We start from the raw sequence: 17,072 nt of genomic DNA, 5'->3' as shown, positions 1-17,072 counted from the left end.
CAAGCAGAAAGAAAGGAAACAAACACATAACTGTAAGTGCCTAACAGAACAATGCAGAGGGGAAGCTGTGAACCTGAAAACAGAGATCACAACAATCCTACCCAAGGAACAGAGGGAACATTTTTTAAAAAATGAGCAGAAACTCTGGAACCTGGAAGTGTAAGGCGCCTGAATACATAGGTTCCTGAACTTCAAGCAGAGATGGAGTTATATAGAAAGAATCATTGGAAGAAATAACGGTATGTCCCACTGATACAGGCAATCCCTGTTTACTGAGGCATTATTAACGATAAGCAAGATATGGAGTCAGGTTAGAGGTCCGTTAACAGGTCAATAAAGAAAATGCAACACGTGGTGGTGTTTTATTTAGGAAAAAAAAAAGAATGAGATGCCATTTTTAGGAAATGAAGAGAAATAGAAATCATCATGTTAAACAAAATAAACCAGGTCCAGAGAGACAAATATCAGATGTTTTCTTTCATCAGAGGAATCTAGATTAAAGAAGAAGTAGATGGGACATGAAAGCAGAAGGCAGATTGTTTCTCAGGGTAAGGGACTCTGCAGAGGTGGGAATGAGGAGAAGAGAGAATAAAGTGGGGGTGGGGGTGGAGATGAGCAAGGTACAATGATACAGATCAAATCCATTGCTCTACATGCTAACTAGAAAAAAAATGGGAGCGGAGGAGGGAGGGGGCTTCAGCTGGATACAAAGTGAATATTCTGTAATTAATATAAAAATAAAAATTTAATTAAAAAAAAGAAAAAAGAAAAAAAAAACCCACTATGGCTGGACTTTTCCTAGCTTGAGTGAGAGACATGTTTTCAGATCCAAGGAGCTTGGTTAACCCGAAGCAGAATAGAAAATTAAAAACAGAATCAACAGAAAAGATAAAGGAAGGGTCTAGAGAGCAGGCAGGAGGACTAGGGAAGAGGCGTGGTCAGCAGGTGCTAGCTCTGGCTTCAAACCCCAAGACCGAAACTGAATGAATAAATGAAGCCCCTAAGGCAGCCAGGGAGAAAGGACTCACTGCACTCGGAGGACCGTTTCGACGTCATCAGTGTTCTCTTCTCAGAAACATGGTCTTGACGATGCCACTGAAAGAGCCAGCGATGCAAGAGGTACCTGTAATCTGAGCCCTTGGGAGGCTGAGGCAGGTGGATCACGAGTGTGAGGCCAGCCTAGGTCAATACTGAGACTCAATCTAAAAAAGAATTAAAAAAATAAAATCTTCCAGGACTCAGATGAACTAAGACGCTGCTGTCATCAGCAGACCTGAGGTGGGAGAGTTTCTGGTGGTCGTGAGGTGCCTGGCATGAGTGCTGGGGCACAAACAGGAGGAGTGGCAAGCGTTCTTAACTCTCTCTCCAGCCGCAAGCTTTTCTTCTTAGTGTCTGTAAAATGCATGTAGCCATTTAGAGCAAAAAAACCATACCACTGCATTGCTTGGCCTATGACTAAGTGGACACAGCCTTTGAAGACTGGGCAGGTGGAGGACGGATACCGTAATCGCTGCACAGAGGTTCTTTCACGAAGCAACGCCTTTCCAGGTGTAGTTGGGGTCCTTCAGGACCTTTCTCTGGGTCTTTCTGAGCTCTTCCTCAAGAACCTCAAGATGTTTTTTGCTTTTCTCTCACTTCTCATGCGGAGCCCATCGGAGGCCACGCACAGGTGATGATGACTCATCCCCCGATAACCGAGGGAATGCATGTGGCATATTTTCTGGATTTTTAAAATCTTCCGTTGGAATTTCCAGCCCAGTAGCTTTGAAGTAGACAGAATTTAAAAAGCAAAAGCTCTTTGGGGCTCCTAGTAATGTTTAGGGTATGAAGTCTGAGATGAGCTTCCTGACAACGGGGGATGGGGGTGTGGGAAGGAGGAGAGACCCGGGCTTTGTTTAGCCTGAGGGACTCGCTTCTGATAGACACATTGTGGCTCTTGTTGCACTGTGACTGATGCCAGATGAACTGGAGGCGGGAAGAGTTCAATTCACAGGAAGAGGGCCTGGTGGCAGGAGGAGCTTGGTCTGTCCCACCAACGAGCAAGACCAGAGGGGAAATGGAGGACCCAGCGGTTTGCAGCTTTATGCTTTTCACGCTGTCCAGGCACCCCCTCCCATGCCACTCACATGCACGGTGGGCCTTTCCTCCTCGTTACACCCTGGGGCACAACATCTCTGTGGGAGTGGCCTAGGAGACACTTCTCTGTGCCCATCTGTAAGGGATCATCGGGATACAGTGACCAGGAACAATTGTGGGGGCATCTTCACCCCGAGTCAAGGTCCTCGCTAGAACCAGAGGAGATTAGACCGACACCTTGACCTCGGACCTCCAGCCCCCAGGGGAACTACGGAAAGTTAGTTTCTGCTACATCTGCGATACTTTGTTACAGCAGTTCAATGCAGTGAAAGCAGGACTATTTTACTAGGCTGTTTTCTTTTGGGCTGTTCGACCTGGTCAATGGATTTTTTTGTTGTTGTTTTGTTTCCATCTCTGGTTTCTGCAGATTATGTAGCAAGTAAAATTTAAGTTCTTTTGTGTGAAAGAAACACCTGTGAGGAATTTTCTTGATTACATTAACTGATATGGGAATAGCCATCTTTTTTTTTTTTTTTTTTTTTTTTGTCTGTTTCTCTGCCTGTCTGACTCTCTACCTATTTATTTTGAGACAGGGTCTCGGTGTGTAGGTGTGTATCCCTCGCTCTCCCAGAACTCACTGTGTAGACCAGACTGGCCTTGAACTCACGGGCATCCACCTGCCTCTGCTTTCTGAGTGCTGGGGTTAAAGGTGTGTGCCACCAGTCTTGACTGTGGAAGGAGTGTTCCCTGGGCTTGGGAGAAATGCTTGTGAGGAGAACGGACACCTCATCATTCTGCTTCCTGCCTGGGCATTCGATGGGAAAGCTGCTTCCGGCCCCTGCTGCCTTGACCGCCCCCCCCCCCCCGCCATGCTGGACTATTCCCTTGAACTGTGAGCCAGACTAAATCTCCTTTAAGTTGCTTTTGTTGGAGAGTTTGTCACAGCAACAGGAAAACAGACGGAGGCATTCTTCCACGTGATTCTAAATCCAGTCAAGTTCAGGAGGATGAGGTGCTACAGTGGCCTATGCCGGGCCACCCTAACTCGCTGGGCCCCCGAAGGTCTCCCGGGACACGGCCTTCCAACCGTGGGGCTCAGCTTTGGGAACACTGGGGAGCTGATCGCCTCATTCTAACACGTCATTCTGATGTCCTTTCCCTTATCCAGATGTCGCTGCAGAGCCCAAGACGCCCCTGACCTGCGCACACACGAGGTGTGAGAGTCTTGCAAAGAGGAAGCAAGCCAGGCACGGGGGGTGGGGGTGGGGGGTAGTCCTCATGTCTGTAAAGTATAAAATCATAAACACTGTGCGTAAATGTAGGAAACACTCGTAAGACAAGCCGAAGAAGGCCCAACGTGGTAGAGTTTATGCACAAAGGAAACAGAGTGAAATTTAAACATTTTCACTTCAGTAAACTAAGTGTATTTAAAGTTCTGACTGTAAACAAGGGATGGGGACAAACACGTGCCATCCCAGAACACGGGAGGCTGTGGAGGCGGGATTTTGAGTTGGGGCCCAGCCTGGGCTACACGGGGAGATTTTAGCTCAAAGAGCCAAAGGAGGATGGGTTGACGGTTAAGCAACTAAAAGCACTAGCTAGCCACGCAGACCCGGCGGAACCCATGTGGCACACGTCTGCAATCCCAGCATTTCCACAGTGAGACAAGAGGTAGAACTTCCTGGAAGCTCACGGGCCAGCCAGCCCGGAGCATTCACACAGCGGGAAAAGCAAGGAGGGAGACCCTGTTCCGACGAGGTGGAAGGTGAGAACCCACTACAAAAAGTTGTTCTCTGACCTCCACACTCATAATGTGGCAAATGCGCACCCCCCTCCAAAAAAAAAACAACCCAATAGGAGAAAAACAGAAAACCACACATTGTTGTGACTGAATAATGGTCCTGTCCGAGCAAGACGAGGAGGAAGAAGCCAGGAATATCATTTCCCCCTCATTCGGTAGCCCAGGCTAGCTTCAAATTCACGGTGATCCTCCTGCCTCAGCACTCAGGTGCTGCGCTCACAAGCGGGAGGAATCACATCGGTCTCCCAAGTAAGGAATCTTGACCCACTGGCTCTGTGGTGTCTTTGATATTCGTCATTAACGAGGGACTTAAACAATTAGAACATATTTTATAGGCACGGCTGTTTTGTCTCTCTGTGTGTCTGTGCACCATGTGTGTGCCTGATAACCTAGGGAGGTCAAGAGAGGGTGCTGGATACCGTGGAACTGGACTCGTGGACCACCACGTAGGTGCTGGGAATCAAACCCGGGTCCTCTGCAAAGCAGCAAGCACTCTTACTGGCTGAACCGTCCCTCTGGCTGTGAGGGGAGCTGAGTGAGGGGACCGAGGGTGGGAGTGGGGTGAGGTGGGGACTCCAGAGACTCCCCTTATCCAGGGATCTGTCTAAAAACAAATCCCCACCTCCAGCGTTCTAGGTTTGGTTCCAGGGCCATTGGCTTCTGTTTCTCATTAACTGAGAAGGGCAAAGGGCACGGCCAGGGAGAAAGCAGAGCGGAGGAAGGGCAAAAACAGGTTTTTTTAGTTTCAACTTTTAGCTCTGAGCAGGATTTGAAAACTCATGTTCGTGCTGCCACCTGCTGTTCCGTGAGGGGATGGCCCCAGGGGAGAGGGCCTGGGTTTGAGGGCCTGGGACAGGATGGGCTGTCCCGCCCTATCCCTGCCCCCCGTTTGTTAGGAAACATTAATTTATGTATTTGTGGAACCAGGGGTGAAGGGTGATCCAAGATGGCATCAGGAGCCGAGTTGGTCTGAGTCAGCCGGGCTGTGGGTCTGGGAGACCGGGGCTCTCCCACGACTGGCTCTGTTGCGCTGGCTGTCCCACCCGCCAGTCACTGGCTTACATCATAGACGCTCACAGCAGGGTCCAAATCAACCCCCCAAAATCCAGCCACGAGTCTCAGCTCTCAAGCCCACCCTCCCCACTGCCATCACCTACGGCTAATCACACCCTCCCCTTCAAGGGCTGAGCCATCTGTCTGTCTGTCTGTCTGTCCTGGCAGGTTCTTCCTCACCTGCACCCTTCCTCCCCACCCCCAGCCTCACTCTGCTCTGTTTGGCTGTGCTCGTGTGTTACACTCTCCCCATTAATCTTACCGTGTCCCAAATATTTCTCACACTTGTCCCCTCCCCCCACCGGGCATTGCTACATCTTTCAGTCACAGGAGATCAAAAACCAGCCCACCGCTGCTATAAAGGTGGTGTCCCCAAAGCCCCATTCAACAGGTTCTGACCAAGGCACCCCTACCCGAAGCTTTGGGACTGTCTCCCCCGTGTGTCGTGTCTCCGGGCCACGGATGCCCTCTTCCGTAGAACACAGAGCAATGAAGCTCGCACCAAAGGGCCGTTGTGAGGACTAAATGAGTTAATAACCTAATTTATTGTGGAGGAAGCCCGGTCCTTGGTGAACAATAAACTTCATTATGAGTTTACGGGGGGTAAGAGAGAAAAATGAATAGCTCAGTGGTTCCCAACCAACAGCAGTATATTCCGTAAGCACCAGGGATATTTGACAATCTCTAGAGATAAAAAAAAAAAAAAAAAAAACAAAAAACAAAAAACAAAAAACTGGAGGGATTACTACCGCCACCTAGCGGGTTGAGACCAGCGATGCGCCCTACATTTGTATCTCTGGTAACAGCTACCTGACCCCAAATGTCAATACCGCCAAAGCTGACAAACCCGTGGTTGGGTGGTCCTCTCCAACCTGCCTAGGTTCAAATCCCACTTTTCATATTTTATCTATAATCTTAGTAGATGACTGGAACTTGCTCCTCAGTCTCCTTAACTGCAAAACGGAGACAAAGACACAGCATGCGTACTCCCACTGTCTCTCCCTGTCCCCACCCCGTGGGTCTGGGTCTAATGTATCCTGGATGATCCGAGCTTATTACTCATCAGAGAACGATCTTGAACTCCTGCCCCTGTCTCTCAGGTGTGTGCCGCTGGGCTGAGCTGTGACAGGGCTCTTCTTTTTACGAGTTTATTTTATTTTTACTCCCGTGTGTATCGGTGGTGGGGGAAAGCCCAGGGGTCTCCTGGAGCTTCAGTTACAGGCAGCTGTCAATCACGGGACATGGGTGCTGGGAACTGAACGGAGAGAGCACCAGGAGCAGCAAGAGCCCTTAACTGGAGAGCCACGGTGCTGGCCCCTGTGACGGGGTTCTTAAAGGGTAAACTCCTGACAAATAACATTCATGGCCAGCACCATTATTTTTACTTCTCTCCTCATGTCTCCTCCTCTGGGACGCCTTCTTGACTCAGGGTGACATTACTTCCCCTCTGCTTATTGGGATGATATCCACTTGTCTGCTTGTCTGTCCTTCCCACAGGGCTGGAAGCTCCTTGAGGGAAGGACTTTCTCCTGTGTTTTTTGGTACCCTCAGGACTGAACTCGGGGCCTGGCAAGTCAGGTACCACCTATGTCTTTGGATGGGTGTGGACAGGAGCAGGGAAGCAGGTAACAGCATTGACCTTGTTGAGGGAGGTAGAACAGGTCCAGGACTGAGGGTGGCAGTGGAGGCTGATGATGTGGGCATGGCCATGTGCCATTTGTGATTCTATAGTGAAAGTTTTAACCAGCAATCTGAGCCTTCCCTTTCCACTGTTGGGTGACGGTGGGGAGCAAGTTCATGGAGACGGGGTGTTGCCTTCCAGCTCTCTCTTCCCTTGTGTGGTCTCTTTGCACCCGAGACCCGGAGGACATGTTTTTGTTACACTGAAGATGATGATCGTTTCCTTGCAGCTGTGTCAAAGGGATGGAGCAAGCATTTTCCTAAAATAACCAGGAAGAGAGAGAGGAACCCAAGTGGAGAGGGGGCAGGGAGGGGGGGGGCTGGAACAGAAGGCACCAGAGCAGAGCAGTCATGGGTAGCAGAACGGAGAGGACAAAACCCAAAAGTGAAGGAACTTGCCTAGGACCATCCAGTGGGGGTCTCAACAGTGACTTGTCCAAGGATGCATTTAGCTCTGCCTTGGACAGATTGCCCCTGCCAATAAAGAAGCCATAGCTACTGTTATGAACACAAAGAGAGGAGAAAAGAGGCTGGCTGTCAGCAAGCCTTTAGGACACTACAATATGCAGACAGTTCTACACAAGCCACAAACACAAGTGCCACATCCTAGCGCAGTTTTCAGGGACTTGGACGCGCACACAAACAGAAAGCCAGCACTGGGCGAACTGGGCTCTCTGATGGAGAAGCCTCAGCATCAGGGACGTTCAGTGTGTTTATTTTACACAGTTGAACAGGGAGGTGAGGTTGTTGCATTACAACTGAACCAAAGGGAAAGGAGTTATGGGATACAGCCCGTTCAAAGATGAAGGTTTAGCTCATTTCCACAGGAGCAGTCTCTGCAGGGGAGCGGTTCTCAGCCTGTGGGTCATGACTCCTTTAGGTCCCCAATGGGGGCTGGAGACACTGGTTAAAGGGAGAGGAGCTGGAGAGGGAGACACAAATATGCATGTCTGGGAATGATCCTGCCAGTTGAGGGCTCATCTCCTGGTCCACACCAAGGAGGTTCACTGCCCCACCCCACTCCAGCCTGTCCAAGAAGGTGGCTAAGTGCTTAGACTAAGTCTAGAGAGGAAGAACTATAGTGGTGAAGGCGGGCCCTGGCTACACTTCAGATGGATGTCCGGAAATCGTGACTGGAGAGCTGGACCCAGCGACTCCATTTACCTGACCCGGCAACCTTCCTCTTCCAGGAAAAGACGAGGATTGGCAACCCCGACGCCATCTCCACACTTCGAATGCCCTAGCTACGGCTTCCTGGAGGATTAAATGGAAGTCAAGGACTTTGGAAAGGGAGTGAACACCTACTCTTAGAGCTCTCCTCTTTCTTTAATGTATATTTTTTCAAATTTTGTGTGCAATTGGTGTTTTGCCTGCATGTATGTCTGTGTGAGGGTGTCAAATCCCCTGGAACTGGAATCACAGACAGTTGTGAGCTGCCATGTGGGTGTCTGGGAATTGAACTCAGGTCCTCTGGAAAAGCAGCCAGTGCTCTTAACCACTGAGCTATCTTTCCATCCCTCTTAGAACCATTTTCTCTGTCTTTCTCCTCCTCATCTATCCCCAGGAACTGACTATGAGGGATGAAGTATACAAACAGGCTTTCAAGAAGGTCCAATAGGCAAAGAGGAGCCAAGGACCCCCTCAGTCCAGACCTCAATTCAGCCTATGAGGTCAGAGGGCAACTTACAGAAATAAGTTCTTTCTTTCCACCATGTGTATCTTAGAAGAATCCAACTTGGTCATCAGGTTTATCCACTGAGCAATCTCACTGGGGCCCAGGTAGACTCTCATTTGTTTTCATTATTCAGCAAATTTTATTGTTACAGTTATTTATTTATTTATTTTATTTTTTTATAAAACTGTGTTTGTTTCTTGGTTTCTCTTCTAACCCAGAGATCACAGAAATAATTGGGACTTTTTAATATTTGTTTAATAATAAGCTTCACAACACAATAACTGAACAGTTACTACTCTCTTCTTAACCCTCTAAACTAATCTGGTTTCCTCTCAGCATACATCCCAGAGATACTTACCTATTGTAGCTTTTCGGTCCAGTTTCTCTCTTAATGTCACCTGGACCTCTCCTGTGGTTGAAGCCCCTACTTTCTGTCTTGGCTAGCAGGAAGTCCAGCCCTATTCTCTTCCCTGCTCATTGATCAGCAGGGAACAACTGGGGAGTCGTGCTTACACAGCATCAAGACAGGCGATTCTCAGAACAAGGCTTGCAACCAGATATGGGAGGATACAGAAATCAGCATTTGAATTTCGCGATAACCTTATACCTACACCTTATGCATTTACTCTTTTGGGGTTGAGTGACCGTTTCACAGGGGTTGCATATCAGATATCCTAATATTATGAATGTTACAATTCATAACAGTAACAAAATTATAGTTATGAAGTGGCAATGGAAATAATTGAGGGTAGGTGGGTCACCACAGCCTGAGGAAATGAATTAAAGGGTTGCAGCAGGAAGGTTGAGAACCATTGCTGTTGTGGATCAGTCTTCAGGCCAAAATCACCTCAGAGGAGAAAGCTTTGGTTGGCATTTTCCGCACACTGCCAACATTTGCGCTAGGACCAGGAAGTAAGGCTTTGCCATTTCCCATGGGTCCAAGGCATTGGAGTCCTTAAAATGGTAGTGTCCTTGTCAACAACACACATTCACTCAGGCTTTTACACACCCAGGGCTTTCTCCTGTCTACACACAGGAGACAGGCGTGACAGAATGAATCATGCAGCTTATGTGAAATTTTGTGGGAGAAAGTGTCCAGTGCCCAGCTGTGTGGACACTCTGCCTGCCGTTTTAGGAGTGCACAAAAGCCTGAAGACCGAGAAGCTGTTGACTCAGGCTTGAACACAAGGAGGGCTGGAGGCTGATTAGTGTGGAAAGATGACCCCAAGGTGATTCTGTGGGTGTGGAGGGAGCACTCAGCAAAGAGAAAAACACAAGCGCTCCAGGACAAGGGGATGGTGCTGGCCCTGTAACTCAGCACAAAAGGCAGGAAACAGGGAGGGGGGGGGGAATGTAACGGAAGGTTTGGTTTCTTTAAAAACTTACTTATGTTACATAAATATGTTTTTGTTTTTAATCCCAAGTGTGGGATTTTAGCTTGGGCTTTAGTTTGTCCACAGCTGATCATTGCCTCCTTCGGGGTGTGGGCTTTGCCAGCTGCTAATGGCTACCTCATGCAGCACAGAGAGGGGTGTGGCCTACGACTCTGAGGGATGTAAATATGAGAGCCCAGAAAGAGAAAGTATGGCATGTTGGAGAAACCAGAGATGGACGACAGTGTGTCAGCTTGGAGCAGACAGATGGAGAGAAACTCTTCGTGGCCCAGCAGCTTGGAGGAGACTGCTTGCTGCATTTGCTGTTGACAGAGATTCATAGAGCCCCCAAAGAACCCATATACCCTGGGAGAAGGAAAGGGGTCTGCGCCCCCTCTCCCCACTAACCTTCTTTCTCCTACCTAGGGTTGGGGGGCTGGGGGATTGGGAGGTAGAGGCTTTAAGGAACCCCAAATAAAACGGAGTTTGAAAACAAGCACAGCACAGGCCAATGGCTGAGTCCATACCTGGTGACTGCAGAAGCCCAGGGCCCAGATGTGGCCTTGGCTGCAGGTGTGAATAAGTTCCAGGTGTGTTTTACAGGATGGCCTGAAGCCTGAAAGTCTGTACACCCAGGACACAGGCAGGGCCTCTCCTCTCCCTGCCTTTTAGGGTCCCCTTAGTTGTCAGGAAGGTGAGAGCGAGCGGCAAAAGCACTTGGAAGTATGCATTCCTCACCCCAGGATGACATAGTGTCTTTCTTGGGCAGGAGGGGATTACGGTCTTGGGGCTCAGGCTGGGGTGCCACAATTCACCTTCATTCAGTTCATCCTCGGTAAGGTCCTTGTCTGGCCAGCCCAGGTGGGCAGCTCTGGTGATTAACCCCAGTTCTCTGCCATCAGTCATTTATACTCTGGCACGATTACGTCAGTGATCTCTCAGCGGTATTGGCAGCTTCGTCCTTATCTGTACAATGCCGGGCTCTGCTTCCAGTTAGGAGAGCTCTAGTTATTACAAATTCAAATAGTAATAGCAAACGCTTCTCTGTGTACGCTCTGTTCCCGGTACACTGCCAAATGATTGTACGCGGAAAACTCACAGAATTCTGGGAGAGGTATTCTTGGTATCTCCTCTGATGACTGGAGCACCCAATTATCTGCTTAAGTCTTCCTTGTTCTTACTGTAGGGTCTGTGTGGAAAGCCTGCCCGTTTTGTCCCTGTGGAACCTAGGCAGTCCCTGGTGAGGGAAACAGAGGAGCAGAGGTGCCCACATCGCTCATCTTGGCCAGCCCTGGTGGCTGAGACTCAAGGGTAGGGAAGACAAGTGGCTGCTTGCTTTGGCTCTTATAGTCTGGTCCTCAGGGTCTGGGGAGCAGGGGCCTAGCTTGTCAGTGCAGTCATTCCATAGACTATGGAAACAAGCATTCAGGATTCCTGATCACATCCCTGGGACCTAAGTCTCTAGTGACCAATGCCAAAGGCACAATTTCACACGCTGCAGGAGGCATCAGTGGTGGGACTCACCCTATCTGTAGCCCTTGGCCCTTCTCTTGCCTTTTCTCCACTCACATGTTGGTCCCCTTGACAGCTATCTCCTCCTTGAAAGGAAGAATAGAGGTCAATTTGAATGAGGGACGCGGTCTTGTGAGGCTGAGTACGTGGGCTTGGGAAGGGGGAATGGGTGGGCCATGGTGTATGCTAGGCGCTGTGGAATAGAGTTTGATTCTGTTGCAGAGTAGCGCCTTCTGCTGCCCACCATGGGGACAGCACTGTGTCTTCTGTGGCTTGAGGCTCTTAACTCCTTGGGGTTGCTTTTGGAGCTGCTTAGTCCTGCTCTGGATGTCTGTGTTGCTCTGGGTGATCTAGAGGATTCTGGATCTTGGTGGGGTATGGCTAAGTGGAGGGTGGGACTTGTTTGCTGTGGGTGGTGTAGACCCCTGAGTCATGGTGAGTTCCGAGGGACTGAGTTCTACACCTTAGCCTACCTGAAACTCACCATGGAGGCTTCCAGCTCCTTGGCTATCCAGGGAGCATGTTCCTGTGCCCAGGGGAGGGACGTGGCAGGATCCAGCGGTCCACAAAGTTGTGCCAAGGACATTTAGAAAGGCTGGAGGAAGATGAAGCATCCAGTTCAGCTTTGAGTTCTTTTCTAAAGTCCTTCTGGGATCAATGTGTGGTCAAGCCTAGTTCTTGGGCAGAGCCCCAGTTACTGTTTTTTATGGGCAAGAGACCTACCTATTGCAGGAAGAGCGCAGGAGTGCTCCCTTGATGACAAGAGGAACTTTCTTCACCGCCTCCCCAAACCCCCCTTGCGAAGACTGGATCTCACTATACAGACCGACTAGGCCTCAGGCTTGCCTTCCTCCTTCCTCAGTCTCCCCAAAGCTGACATTCTGGGTATTGTCCCACAGTGCTCTGCTCGGAGCCAAACAGCTGCCGCCTTCATAAAATCAGTTGTGTCTGCTCAGACAAGATCGTCAGGGCAGGGCTTGTTGACCATGGACATTCCCGAATGGGAAGAGGGGTGGGGAGGGTCCCTGGACCCCACGTGAGTACCCATCCACTCCTCCCAACCAGCTGTATGCAATTTTGCCCCAATTGCACATGGCCTTCCAGGTCTCAGGGAGTGGCTGGGGAGCCGTGGGAGGAAGCTCCATCTGTGCAGCTCTCATTCGTGCTGTCTGTAGACTTTCTGGTGTGGGTGCTTTGGGGTCGTCTAGTCGACCTTAATGGATGACTCCCAGAGGACAGGCTTACTCAGTCTTGGACTCAAGTGCCCTTCCACTGAGCTGTACCCACATTCCCTTCCCTTCTTTCAAGTGTGAGTATGCGCACGTATGTGCAGGCATGTGTGTGTGTGTGTGTGTGTGTGTGTGTGTGTGTGTGTGAGACTGCTGTTCACCTCCTCTGAGACAGTGTCTGCCGTTGGCCTGGAGCCCGCCAATTATATAACAAACAGGCTGCTTGGCCAGTGATCCTTAAGATCTTCCTGTCGCTCCTTTCCTGGTGCTGGGAATGAAACTCAAGACCTGTGCTAGCCAGGTAAGTAAGTGCTTTACAGACTGAATGTCCAGCTTGTCCAGGCTGGCCTTGGACTCTGTAGCCTAGCTGGGCCTCGAACTTGCAAACCTCCTGCCTCAGCCTACCGATATTATAGGCCCATGTCACTAGGCATGACTCATAATGGGGATTTTCAAGCAAGGAAAGAAAAGGCACAGAAGCCAGAGTGAAGGCAGATGCTCCTGGGAGGCTGTAGGGATAGAGCGAGGAGCTGATATGCCCTCTTAGGTAAGTGGCCTTTATCTGGAGTGTAATGAATCATTTCTGAGTGATTTAAGCAAGGGAGCGATATGGTCATTTTTACCTTTTAGATGGATCTTGTGGTGACAGGTTGCGTCATCTTGGTTAGAGGATTAAGTTGGGGACTAGGCTGGGCATAGTGGCGCACACCTGTAGTCCCAGCACTTGGGAGGCAAAGGCAGGTGGAGCACTGTGAGTTCAAGGCCAGCCTGGTCTACAAATCTAGTCCAGGACAGCCAAGAGAAACCCTGTCTTGAAAAAACCAAAACCAAAACCAACAGCAACCCTCAAAAACCAACCCCTTCTCTCCCCAAAAGATTGGGGACCAATTTGGGGCAGGTGAGAAACAAGGACCTTAGGAGGGAAGAGCAGACAAATACTTAGCAGAGTGCCATCCAATAGAAACATGTCACAAATGTAAGCCCCGTATACAGAACATTCCAGAAGACCTGTTAGAAGGCCAAGGAGAAACAAGTAAATTTAGTTTTAGGAATACATTTTGTTTAATATAAACTATTCAAAATATTACAGTTTCAGCATGTGATCAATAAGAAAATTAGACATGTTTTTTTTTAATGCTATTTTACAATATGGCATGTATTAAACTTAGCACATTTCCGTTTGGGCTAATTACATGCCAAATAGCTATCATATTGGCTAGTGAAGAAAGTTATTCTGCATGTGGTGTGTGTGTGCGCGTGTGCGTGTGCGCGCATGACATGAGTAAGGAAACGAGGAGCATCAGTGTGGCTTAAGGTCTGGCTGGTGATTGCCATCTACAGACACAGGAAATATAAAAGTGGAGGCGCTTTTGGCCCCAGGAGATAATGAATTCAAGTTTGACCTTGGGCACACAAATGGAAATGTTTTACAGACAGTTGAGAACATCCCTCTGGGGCTCAGGTGGTGGCTGTGGCCGGAGAACAAATGTCAAGGACAGTTTATGATGGCAGTGGACTGCATGGAGGGGGCAGTTGACTTAGCCCACAGTGTACAGGCAAGAGAGAAAGAGCTTCAAAGCCCTGTGGGGGACCCTGGTGTTGGGGTTCGTAGGGGACTGCAGAGGTGACCTAAGAAGGACCATGCAGGAAGCAGGAAAAGTACAGAAAGATGTGGCTAAGGAGGAAAGGGGAGCGAGACTCAGAGACCCAGGGTCCCGGGCTCCCGGATGAGCAGTCGTTTGCTCATTGGCCTGCACTTCTTGTTCTTGTGACTGAAGATGAGAAGCGACAAGGACGAGATGGGAGAGACAGCTCAGCAGTCAAGGGCACCCAGAGGACACGGGATCATCCCCAGCTCATAACTGTCTGTAACTCTAGTTCCAGGGGACCTGATGCCCCCTTCCGACCTCCTCAGGCTTCAGGCATGCTCGTGGGGCACAGATAGGTGCAAATAAAATATCCACCCACATAAAAATATTTAAAAAGGAGATAAAATAAGCGAAATATACCCTTTTATTAAAAACAGAGAAGGAGTAAGGAAGAAGTAGGAAGGAGTTGGGGAGCACAGGGCTTTGTTGATCCCAGAGACTGGTATTTGGGGGCTTCATGTCCTACTTTGGTGTCACCATCCCTGGCTTGGGCTGGAGAGAGGTCACTGTTCTCACGTTGTTCAGAGATACCCTGACCTGTCTGTCCCCTGTCAGCCCAAGGGAAAGTAGCTGGCATTCTCATCCATGATCCTTACATCCTCCTCAAACTCCATTTCCAACTCATGTCCCATAAAATACTTCTGGAAGAAACTACTTGAAGAAATTTCACCAAGGTGTTGTTCTGCGGGTGGGTGCTCCTCTCATTCCCCCCCAGCCACCTTTCTCAGAGCCACACTGCTGTCTGTGGGGGCAGCCTGCAGTAGCCCTGCCCAGGCTGGGAGGGGCAGTGCCCTGGAGGGAAATAGATGCTAAGCCACCAGGCTGGGTGTTGGGTGCCTGGCTTCTCCCTCTAGCAAGACCTGGAGGAGAAAGGGAGTGGGAGAAAGGGGAGTCCGGAGGGTTTGAAGAGTGAGGTTGTCCATCACTTAGGACCACCGGGTAGCTCTCCAAGTTCTTTCGGGACGGGTTGGGAGGCATTGTTCTCAGCATAGACAGGAAAAGACATCAGAGCCAGCGGTGCTGTCCGGAAGAGGGGGCTCAGACTCCAGATCAGCCCCCACAGGTAGTGTGGGAAGGACCCACCAACCAGGGCTTTAATAGGGCTGGGACCTTGCTGCAGTGAAAGGTCTTGCCACTCCGATGGCCCCAAAGATGAGTTCCGGTCTGGTGTCTGCAGCCTGAAGGAGAGAGAGGCACCTGGCAAAGTCTTGCCTGGCTCCAGCTTTTTCTGTGGAATGACCTTAGAGCTGTCAGTCATTCAGAACTTGAACTTTCTGAGTGTCAGTTTTGGCCTTCATGCCATTTCTGGCAGGTCTGGGAACCCTGAGGGACAGGCTCCTGCTGGGAGCTGCTGTGGCTGGTGAGAAGGGTGCTGACTTCTAGCTTTGTTCTTAGACTGAGGAGAAAGGGAGAGGGAAGGGGTCGTTTGGAGGTGGGAGGGGAATAGATGAGAACAGCCCTCAGCCAGCAGCCACGTTTAAGAAAGGCCTTACTCCAGGCCTTCCCAGCTCCCTCACCGTTGGCTGAACTGGGGCCTTAAACTGGTGTTGTTAGTCTTCTAGAGCCTGTAGGATGGAGGAAGAGGGAAGAACAATTGAGGCTCAGTGAGTGTCAAGTTTCAAGGCCAGCCAGTCCAGGACAGCCAAGAAAAACCCTGTCTTGGAAAGAGAGACAGAGACAGACAGAGACAGAGACAGAGAAGGCAAGGGAGGGCTGAGAATTTTATATTCTTTGGTCTGGGACCCAGGCTTTCCCTCTCATTTCTGAGTCCTGGATATCATCACCTCTTGGCCCTTACCAAGACACAGCATAAAGGCTTGGGAGGTACTGAAATCATGGTTTTATCCACCCAGCAGCTGCCCTCCTGTCTCCTGAACTGGCCAACGTTCTTTGGCTTTACAAGCTGTGGGGCAGTTCCATTACTGGGAAATCAGGGACTGGAAGCAGCAGGAAAGAGAGGGTTTAACGTTCCAGAGGCTGGTGAGCTGCTTGCCCTATAGGAGCGTGTGCAGAAAGGGGTGCAGGGAGACCTCTCTTTTCTTCATTTCGGGGCCCTTGTCATCTTTTTTTTTTTTTTTTTCCTGCTGGTTCTCCTCCGGTTCCCACAGGGCTCCCGGGTTGGAACTGAAATGCTAGAATTTCATACTCAAGGTTTCGCCTCCCGGTTTCAAGAAAGCACGCAGCGGGGATTAGCTGGCGGAATGGCCTGTAAAAAGAGGTTAATGCAGAATTGGAGGTGGGTGACGCTGCCTCTCTCGGCCACCCTCAAGTCTGTTGACGTCTCTGTGTCACCCCACCTCCGGGCTCTCAGCTAGGTCTTCCGATGTCCCTCTTTTCTTCTAAACTCCCCTCCCACCCCCACGGCTTTCCAGCTTCCTCTCTAGCCCCCGCAGTTCCTCCGCTCCCCCAAACTGCAGCCCAGGGGAAAAAAGCCCTACCACAGCCTCCCGCCCCTGCTCCCCAGTCGCATTGGTTCCCTACCCCCCTTTGCAGCACCTGGCGCCCCCAGTCTTCCAATTGGCCAGTGGCCCCATCAATCCTTGCCGGGCTGTGCTGACGTCATCCTGCAGTAGCGGGGATGGGGTGGGAGTGAGAGCGAGAGAGCGAGAGTGAGGACGCTAGGCTGGAGACCGAAGAGAAGCTGCTGCAAAGTCTCTGGTCTCAGCCACACAGCGGGTCTGCACGCGTCTGCCGTATGGACCAGCGTGGGCAGCAGGCTGCTTTCTGATCTTGTCCCGCCGCCCTCCCCTCCTTGTAGACTCTCTGCAGTCCTTCTCCAAAGTGGCTTTAGCAGGCTCGAGGCTCCCTGGGGACAAGAACGCCTGGCCTGGAGTGCTTTACAGCGCACCATGACCCTGCTGCTGCTGTCCCTCTTGCTGGCCTCTCTGCTGCAGCTCAGCTCTGGCAACAAAGGTGAGATAGACGGGGATGGGGGGGGGGGGGAGGTGGGCTCTGAACTGGAGCGTCAGGGAAAGCTATATGGGGGTACGGAGGGAAGGAGATGCTGAGGCTTTCTGGCTCTTG

The 17,072-nt window shown here is 50.3% G+C and overlaps 1 protein-coding gene and 1 long non-coding RNA gene across 2 annotated transcripts in view; one reads left to right on the top strand and one right to left on the bottom strand.

The window, feature by feature from the left end:
• Positions 1 to 16,092: 16,092 nt before the first annotated feature.
• LOC132654288 (uncharacterized) lies at positions 16,093 to 16,626 on the bottom strand. Its single transcript, XR_009591952.1, has 2 exons — positions 16,545 to 16,626; positions 16,093 to 16,254 (listed from the first exon to the last, which is right to left on the bottom strand). It is a non-coding gene; the product is annotated as an uncharacterized LOC132654288 (long non-coding RNA).
• Positions 16,603 to 17,072, top strand: part of Clstn3 (calsyntenin 3) — a 33,407-nt gene continuing 32,937 nt past the window's right edge. Inside the window, exon 1 of the mRNA XM_021636992.2 lies at positions 16,603 to 16,961. Coding sequence (XP_021492667.1) covers positions 16,898 to 16,961 — 64 coding nt within the window. The 5' untranslated portion in view covers positions 16,603 to 16,897. The remainder of the gene's footprint in view (positions 16,962 to 17,072) is intronic.

Source organism: Meriones unguiculatus, chromosome 5 (assembly GCF_030254825.1).
Source record: "Meriones unguiculatus strain TT.TT164.6M chromosome 5, Bangor_MerUng_6.1, whole genome shotgun sequence".
NCBI classification, from domain to species: domain Eukaryota; kingdom Metazoa; phylum Chordata; class Mammalia; order Rodentia; family Muridae; genus Meriones; species Meriones unguiculatus.
This window is presented reverse-complemented; position numbering and strand designations above follow the sequence as displayed.